General features: G+C 40.1%; 1 protein-coding gene across 3 annotated transcripts; it reads left to right on the top strand.

The window, feature by feature from the left end:
• Nucleotides 1-1,019: 1,019 nt before the first annotated feature.
• Nucleotides 1,020-9,146, top strand: LOC111227313 (fascin-2-like). Of its 3 annotated transcripts, none has more exons than XM_022752747.1 (5): nt 1,020-2,079; nt 5,427-5,583; nt 5,690-5,811; nt 5,923-6,090; nt 6,244-9,146. In XM_022752747.1, the coding sequence occupies exons 1-5, from the start codon at nt 1,257-1,259 to the stop codon at nt 6,447-6,449; spliced, it is 1,476 nt and encodes a 491-aa protein (XP_022608468.1). In that variant the 5' UTR covers nt 1,020-1,256; the 3' UTR covers nt 6,450-9,146. The 3 variants fall into 3 exon arrangements, with proteins under 3 accessions (XP_022608468.1, XP_022608469.1, XP_022608467.1); XM_022752748.1 differs by having other exon boundaries at nt 5,923-6,083; nt 6,244-6,332; XM_022752746.1 differs by having other exon boundaries at nt 5,690-6,090.

Here is a 9,146-nt window from a genome sequence, read left to right as displayed (position 1 = left end):
TACCCTCAACATCCCCCAGGAACTTTAGTGAAAGAGGGTGGTAATGCTCTTACAAAGGTTGATCTTGGTGTGCACTGGGACACAGGTCATGGGGCATGGAGTTGCGTCCTCTGTTATCAATTGACTGACAGAATAACTGGAGGATTAGAAAGAAGAAGGTTGAGAATTAACCAAAGTGAAAGTGAAGAAAAGGCAAATCGGCAATTCTTGTACATTCAAATGTTAGTTATTCAAATACTTCTAAGCTCACAGACTTTACAAATTTACCTATCTCTGAGGACTTGAACCAAACATAATGTTGGTATAGAGTTCCTCTGGACCTACATGTGGCAAACTGGGGTGATAACTTTCATAAAGAAATCTTTGTACTGCTTTGAGAGTTAAAACTATACTTCTGAATCAGTCAGCCATGTACATTAACCATGGTCAAATGCAATGTGACAGAGGCTCTTTGTTAATACAGTTTTAATCTTTACATCAAGCCTTTAAGAAGCAGAATTGTTATTTGTGGATAAGAAAAGTTATGCAAAATGTGCTTTACACAAACTGGCCAATAAAAAACTCAATCTCAGACAAAATCTGTTTGAAAAAGAACTCAAAAAAGAGGGAGAGGCAGTGGGAGCAACCGAAAGCACCTTTACTCTGGACATTTTCCAATTAGGCTGTGGCTCGCCAGCAGATCAAAGCTAGGATAATCCTGGGGCTGGATGGCATGGCTACTAGTATATGGACCTAAATATGAGAGTGAGAACCAATAGGGAGTCAAGTTGACAAATGAGTGTGTCAGTGGGAGTCACAGGTAAGGAAGACAAGGTTGGAGCAGAAAAGAAAGAGATGAGAGTATAAGGGGAAGATATGAAAGAGATAGAGAATGAAGCTGCACTGAGCGTGTACCGGGGAAGGAGTGGGAGGAGGGGAGGCTTGTGGTTGGTGCTCTGGTGTGTGACGTCAGCAGCTTGTTGGATTGAGGTGCTGTGTCCTGCTGATTTTAATCCTAACTCATTAAGGAACAGAGAGCAAGTGCCTGTGCAAGCCCTCTGGGGAGAGAGAGAAAGTGACAAGGGAAGGAAGGAACACTAAACAATCCATCAAGAGAGATAAGTGGAGCTAATTTACGACTTGAGACACGGAAAAGGGGAGAAATCAAGCACTTTATTTTTTGCTTTTCAGTTTCATGCCTGCTTTCCCTTATTACCGTTTCCCTTGTTTGTCCTAGATCTCTTTATTCGCAATCTTAACGTGCGGCCTGTTCAAGCATGCCCACAAACGGAATTAACAGGGCCCTGAAGCTGCAGTTTGGCCTCATCAACTATGAGAACCGCTACCTGACAGCTGAGGCCTTTGGCTTCAAGGTGAATGCCTCAGGCACCAGCATGAAGAAGAAACAGATCTGGACCTTAGAGCAGGATGAGCAAGATGGCCAAGTAGTGTTCCTCCGCAGCCACCTGGGACGCTATCTGGGCTCTGACAAAGATGGGAAGGTCATATGTGGGGCAGAGAAGCCTGACCCTGACTGCCGGTTCCTTATTGTGCCCCAATCAGATGGTCGCTGGGCACTGCAATCAGAGCCTTACCTGCGTTACTTTGGAGGCTCGGCTGACTACCTGTCCTGCTTTGCCCAAGTCATTGGGGAACAAGAGCTGTGGGCCGTCCATCTGGCTTTACACCCACAGGCCAGCCTGCTCAGTGTGGCACGTAAGCGCTATGCCCATCTGTCTGCTTCAGATGGAGAGATCTCAGTAGACAGCAACATTCCCTGGGGAGTGGACTCCCTGGTCACCTTGGTATACCTGGACGGAAAGTACAGCCTGAAGACCTGTGACAGCCGTTTCCTCAGCAATGATGGCAAACTGGTGAAGGAGAACACCAATACAACTAGCTTCACACTGGAGCTGAAATCTGGCAAGCTGGCCTTCAAGGACTGTGATGGGAAATATCTGACCCCGGTGGGTCCCACAGGAACACTGCGTTCTGGCCGATGCTCCAAGCCTGGAAAAGATGAGCTGTTTGATCTTGAGGAGAGCCATCCACAAGTAGTTTTTCAAGCCGCCAATAAAAGATTTGTCTCGGTCAAGCAAGGTAATCAGCTTGTGATGCAGTCTTGAGAAGAAGCAAATTTTCATGTAATCACATGTCTTCCTTATCTAATGATAAGTTTGATATTAACAAACTGAATATCTTCATTCAGAAAATGTATTTGAGTGTTCCACTGATAGAATGAATCGAGTAGTAAAAGCATTAAAGTTAAAATGACTTTTCACCTAAAGCTTACTAGCTTGCTCATGTCTTCAAAATGAGGCAAGGTAAAGGTGTCTTCATGGTTACAAATTGTCATGCAAACAATATCACAAACATATAAGCTAAAAATAACGAACTACTTCCAGAGGCTCTCTTTTCTCTTTTGATGAAATGAAGAAAACAGCAATTTCCTCCACTATGACTTGCAATCACTATATAAGTCCTTGAGCACTTTACCACACCGTTAGCATGTGAGACTGGGTGAGACCATTTTTAGATTTATTTAGAGAGGCAAAAAAGTGTTGCACTAAATTTTCCAGTGACTCATTGCCAACCTCTTGGTAAGATAAAAGTTTTGTTTTTTTCCCCTCACTGTCCTTGTTACATCTTTTGGGTAATGTTAATTTCAGATCAGCAGTCTTCTCCCTTCAGTGGTCTTCTGTCTCATTTCAGCATTCTGTTCTCTGCATTTCCCTGAGTTTTGCAAAGCTATTAGAAAACAGAGGCTCATTTTAAAACAGCATTTTTAAAACAAAAGCGATCTCTGTCCAGATAAGCATTTTCGTTCTGTATCATAAATAATCTCCATCCACCCCTGAAAATACACATAACATGACCATTTACATACACTGGACATGCGTGTGTGTATACAGGAAGTAGATTATCCAGTAGCGTTTCCAAAAATGTCCATTTCAGAGCCTTAAAAACCCTGGAGCAGTATGGATGGCAGGCGTAGACATAGCAAAAGTGATGCGTTTTATAAGTAAAACACATTAGTGTGGAGTGAGGTTAGCTAGGAGTGTAGCCTTAGCCTATGTAAAATAGCTAGACAACATAGTAGAGTAGGGTACTTGATATAAATTTTGACAAATAAGAATCCTGAGTGGAGCAGTATCACTGTTGGGTGGAGAGTGAATTCAAATATCACACAGTGTATAGTAATGAAGGATTCAAAACAACTTGAAATGACCTGGATTTATTTGATTGAATCTTTTCAGTTACATTACAGTAACAAAAAAAGCAAATCAGGAACATTTACCAGCTAATGAGAAAAAGCCCTGCCTTTCTTGTCTTGCTGGATCCAAAGTGGCTGACAGTCATACTGTGGAGGTAACTGTGGTAATGGGCTTTGTCATTTCCACTGTGTGTCCATTGAAGATTAAGCAGTGTGCAAATGACTCTAGGGCAGATCTGTGCCCCATGGGTGTCAATTACCATCAATGGACTTTAAGCCTTGCAGCTACTCACTCTTTACTGTCATCCATCGAGTGAAGTTCTCCAGATTATGAGGATCTATACTTGGCCAGTGTGGCAATGAGGTGGCAGCAAAATAAGAGCTATAGCCAGACATATCAGTAACAAGGACTCTTTACAACCGCATGACGTGACCCGCTCTGTTCTGTTTAATTATTCAAGCAAACAATGTGGGAGAACAGTGGAGCAAATTGTGTTGTGTTACAGCTTTTTAAAGCTTTAAAACTATATTAAAACAGTTTTTACAAGCCATACTGTAGGAAAGCTTTACTGTTGTATTTGTGAACTAGCTGTACAATATACAAGGTTATGAAACTAACTTTAGACAGCAGTCATCATTATGCTTATACATGAATAAAACTCTGTCTTAAAAAAGGTCACTATCAGGGCAATATTTCAACAACGTGGCCATCCTCCATCCTCATAACATAGGGGCAAAGAATTTAATTTTTAACTGTAGTGGTTGGCCTTGTGGCAGTTTCACATTTTTTTAAGGAACAAGGCACTGAAAGCTGCTTAGTGGGCCCTGCGGTGCAGATTTGCATTTCACCACTCAGGGAATTACAGCAAGCGAATGAGCAGGGAGGGGTGACTGTGGGGGATTAGGGTTGTAACAGGCTTAAGAGAAAGGTTGAAGGATATTTCTGTGGCATCTAATTTGAACTAGCAGCAGACACAGTTCAGTTTTGTGTGTCTGTGAATTCTCCACCACCTGACACACCCCATCAGACAGAGTTAATACATGTGGATTAAGTATATAACACTAGATTGGCGACAAGTGAGGCACTCGCATTTAGACAACAGGGCACTAACTGACTAACTCGAAATACAGGCACAACTTTAAGCATATTTTTGATATTTTACTGTATTAGCTTTACTTGTTTGAGGCTTGGGAACATACATGGCTCGCAAATAGCTACAAAGCAGGTTAATAGGTTAACTTGCTCAAAATATATTTTCACCTCTGCCCAGGAGGTTGTGTCTGTTTGTTTTTTTTATTTCTCAGCAGTATTACCCAAAAAGTACTGAATCAATTTGCACCAAACCTGGTGGAGGGATGGCGCATGAACCAGGGAAGAACTCAATACATTTTTGGTGCTGATATAGTTAAAATCACTTTCCACAATGTTGCAAGTTAGAGCATTTTTCAGACATTTTCATCAATATTTCACCTTGGGGGAGGTATGCACTCTACTGAATACCATTCTAGTTTGAGTTTGAAACACTCAATTCCTATAAATTTGAAAGGTGAAATGTATTCCAATAAAGACATGTTTTCATGGTGGTGAAAAAGGGGGCAGAACATCCAAATGTCAAACCATTCCTGCAGCATAATCCATTTCTACAATGCAAAGTGACCAAAGCATATGTTCTACTATGATGGAGCGAACAAGAATTTTAGTTAGTTATAGTTACAACTTGTTAATTACAGTAAATCATGACTTAATAAGTATGATTCAATGCCATACATCCATGAGTAACACTGTACATTTGGTCAATGCATTATCAAATGTTTTAGCATTTGCTATTGCACTTTTAACATGTATGCCACTGATGTCACACATAATCAATCAACCAAAATTATTGAGGAAATACACCAAACAGATTAATGTATGAAAATTTAATGTGTTTTTCTGTAGTGTAACGTGAATATATGAAATTCATAGCAGAGACATTTTATCCATCTGCCAAATAAAATGCTGTGTGACTTAATAACACCTGCTGCCTACAAGAGGAGACAGAAAACTTAGGTAGCAAAGTGTATTATCTGGTGCGACAACAGAGGATGCATGGATGTAATTAAATGTTGGATTAGTATGATGTACAAGTCTCTTTGGTTATACCTTAGAGAGGAAATGGCATTCAAGAAGAAGCAATATGGTAATCCATAATTTCTATTGAACTGTCAATGTTGTCTTTTCCCTTTTTACCAGGAGTGAGTATTTCAGCCAATCAGGATGTGGAGACAGACATGGAGACCTTCCAGATGGAGATTGATAAGGAGAGCAAAAAGTCTATGTTCAGGACCAATGGCGGATCCTACTGGACTCTGGTGACTCATGGAGAGATCCAGTCCACTGCCACAGAAGTGTAAGAAGCTCTTGTAGCTTAAAAAGAAGAACTTTGTTGTATGTTTTAACATATCTCTTACCTGAACCTCTTCATCTGCCCATCCATGTCTTTTTTTCTCCCCCAGAGAGGTCAACACAATGTTTGACATTGAGTGGCAAGGACAGAGGGTGGCACTCAAGGCAAGCAATGGAAAGTATGTGTGTACAAAGAAGAATGGACAGCTCTCAGCAGTCAGCGATACCGTGGGTAAGAGCTTTCAAGCAAGCCACTTGAGATTCAGTGCTGTATTTGTCATGGGTACAGCTTTTTTTTTAAACCTATGCACAATAGATGAACAGTGTTTATCCTTCATTGCAGGTGATGATGAATTATTCCTGATGAAACTCATCAACCGCCCTATGCTGATCCTCCGTGGAGAGAATGGCTTTGTGTGTCACCACAAGAACTCCAACACTCTGGATGCAAATCGATCTGTCTATGACATTTTCTCATTGATCTTCAACGACGGCGCCTACAATGTAAAAAGTCAGTGTTTTGATGTGTGCATAACACACTAAATTTCCGCATAACAATCAATACATCTGTATCCTGTTTTTATAGATATTGAGCATCTACTAGAACAATAGTTGTTCATTTAAACAAATGGCTGAAATATATTCCACTTATATCTTTCTATAGGTGTGAATGGAAAGTTCTGGTACGTCTCTAGCAGTGGCCTAGTGTGCTCGGATGGGGAGAAGTCAGAGGACTTTTTCCTTGAGTTCCTGGAACATGGACGCATCGCCATCAAGGGCACCAATGGCAAGTACCTTCGTGGGGACCAGGGAGGCACACTTATGGGTGATGGTACATCCGTTGATGCATCTTCTCTCTGGGAATACTGATCCTCTCAATAAGAGTCATCAAAGAAGGCCCAAGATGTGGGTGCAGGACCCGCTTGTATCAGCTCATATGAAGCAGACTGACCGGGTAACATTTTCCTGCCTGTTTTTATACTAGCTGCCAGGTGCACAATCCCATGGTTTGTTTTTGTTTTTTTAATTGGGAAGAAAAGAACACTATAGGAAAATATGTGTGTTTTTTCTTGTGAATGTCAAATGTTTTGTCTTTCAAATGACAATGCCAACATCAAGCAACACAAACTATGTGAAAATGTGTAATTTCACAAATACGGTATAAGAAAGTGACTGTCCCAATTGTTTCATACATATTTTGTTAAACATAATATCTTTCCAGGCAGCCACACTGGTCACTCACTAAACAGAAAGAAATTTAACAAAGTGTGTTGCTCCATAACTCGGTTTGTTGCTCGCGCTGACATGTTTAGCCCATTCAGAATGCATGTCCATGAATGGCAAAAAAGGAATCTTTAATCCTTCTGTTTCTGATAAATTCCAATGTCTAAATACACAAAGTGTCTCAAAAAGTTAGAACACCTTTGCAGGTTTTCTGTCTATAAAAAAACAGATATACCTCTTCTGACACAACAGCCCTCAACAACATTCACACAAACTAATTGAAAATCAGTCACAGGGAATGACAGATCAGTGTGGCTGCATCCTCAGATTTAGTTCAGGAAAAACAGGGATATCCATTTATGGACACAAAAATAACCTCATTTGGTTTAGGTGGACATTATTTGACGATGATTATCTGGATCGTACATCTATAACCTCTTTCAACAACCCCATTATGTTTACAGCTTTAAAATGATTTCAATACTTTGATATGTTCTATAACAATATGATCAATGATGTAATTGTGTGTGGTCATTGGTGCCACTCTAAGCAAAGGTAATGCATCATTGTCTTCAAAAACAGCAAATGGCTGATGCCAGTGGCGTTTTCATTTATCTTAATGGACCATTTACAGCTTCTTTAAAAGCAAAATATAGAGCAAATGAAGTGGACAGGAGCAAATAGACTACTGTATCAGGCACCTTTGCAATGCTGAGCAATGCATATCCAAAGAGGACTTAAGTCAGCGTCACTGCAAACACAGAAATACAATAGAGATACGTAATACATATAGAAATACAGAGATCAGACATGTTCAGGGAGAAATGTCAGTAGTAATGTCATATATCCATGTCAGGGGCAAGCAAGAAATCAAAGGGGGAGCACATGTAATCATCTGATGGACTATTTATCATTTTTAATGTACCAGGGGTGAACTCAAAAAGTGCTTCGCTGGTGTTCTGCCTAGGGGCCTTAAACCATACTGCACTCTATATCCCATTATACCCTGTTCTCATGTTCAGAGTTGGGTGATAAGATTAGAAAATATAATGTATTTTGATAACAGATATTTTTGATTAAGTAAGATTACTTATTGGAATACTTGTGAGTGGAATGAGACAACTCATTAGACAATTAAAACTGAAATCCTATAAAACATGATGCTGAAGCAAATGTGTTTGAATACAAGTAATGCTTTTTCTCTGTTTACCTGCACCCAAGATGAGAAGATGCAATGAATTTTTATTTGTGAAATGAGTGCTTTGTACACTCACTTTGCCCAGCTCCAATGTGTCCGCACTCTGCTCCCTCAGACAGCTTTGGAGTTGATGGAAACCAAGTTTCACTTCACAAAGCTGGGCTATCTGCTTATACTCTGCTTCCAGTCTTTGTGCACAGCTAGGCCAATAACTTCCCACTGAAATCAATATGAATCTTCTCATCTAACTCTGGATAAGACAGCAAAAGACTGTATTTCACAAAATGATGGAGTGTTCCTCTAAGTAACCTACCTAGCACTGCTTTTGTAAAATGTGATCAGTAGCCTGTAGTTGATCCCTATCCAGTGCAGCCCCTTTAAAGAGGGAAGTCTTATATTGTGACTCTCACATTACTCACTGAACTGATTACATACACCAGACTAGGGGTGGGCAACCTGAGAAAAAGATCATATGACAATGTTTTTGGGTAGGATTGCAACTCACAATCTGAATCGCATAGATTTACTTGAACTCATGCTCAACTCGTCAAGGACTGCCATCGCCAGCTACAGTTGCTGGTTAACAGCGATTGAACTTTCAAAAATTAAATAGCTAAATACAGCAGTTTTTAAATGGCACAACCTATGTGATTCATCTGAAAAATAGATCATATGCCACAGTATGATAGTCCACGAAATAAGATCATCAGGTCACCCACCACTACAACTGACACCCATCAAATTTCTACGGGCACAAGCTGCCCACACTTTTTAGAGACAGATGTTGGTGTGCAGTACAGAGCACAACCTGAACCTGTATGCAATTTATCCTGTAGATCTTTGTCATTACTTCCCAGGAAGAAATAAAATCTGCAGTAGTGCAAGAATAATATCTTAACCAATGATTGTGTGATGTATGCAATTTGCAATAATAGAGAAACTTTTTAGAAAGCAATGTCTAAAAGGCTTGGTCACCTATGCATTCTGTATCAGCTCTATATAGAGCCTCTGGCCATATTTTAGAATGTATTTAAAACATACATAGATATTTGTTGTTTTACTAACTTTGTTTGCTGATATGATTTTTGAAAATGTTGATAACAATAAAAACTTGACAACATCTTTGTTGACTTCGGGACTATAAT

The sequence above is a fragment of the Seriola dumerili genome, unplaced genomic scaffold (genome assembly GCF_002260705.1).
Source record: "Seriola dumerili isolate Sdu_G_001 unplaced genomic scaffold, Sdu_1.0 BDQW01000169.1, whole genome shotgun sequence".
Taxonomy (NCBI): domain Eukaryota; kingdom Metazoa; phylum Chordata; class Actinopteri; order Carangiformes; family Carangidae; genus Seriola; species Seriola dumerili.
The sequence above is the reverse complement of the archived record's forward strand: the minus strand, read 5'-3'. Positions and strand labels throughout refer to the sequence as shown.

Excerpts from the sequence above, each read along its gene's own strand:
- LOC111227313 (XM_022752746.1), top strand. The coding sequence starts at position 1,257 with ATGCCCACAAACGGAATTAACAGGGCCCTGAAGCTGCAGTTTGGCCTC. Across the intron at positions 5,584-5,689 it reads CAGTCCACTGCCACAGAAGT|AGAGGTCAACACAATGTTTG; the intron begins GTAAGAAGCTCT and ends TTTCTCCCCCAG. Across the intron at positions 6,091-6,243 it reads CGGCGCCTACAATGTAAAAA|GTGTGAATGGAAAGTTCTGG; the intron begins GTCAGTGTTTTG and ends ATCTTTCTATAG.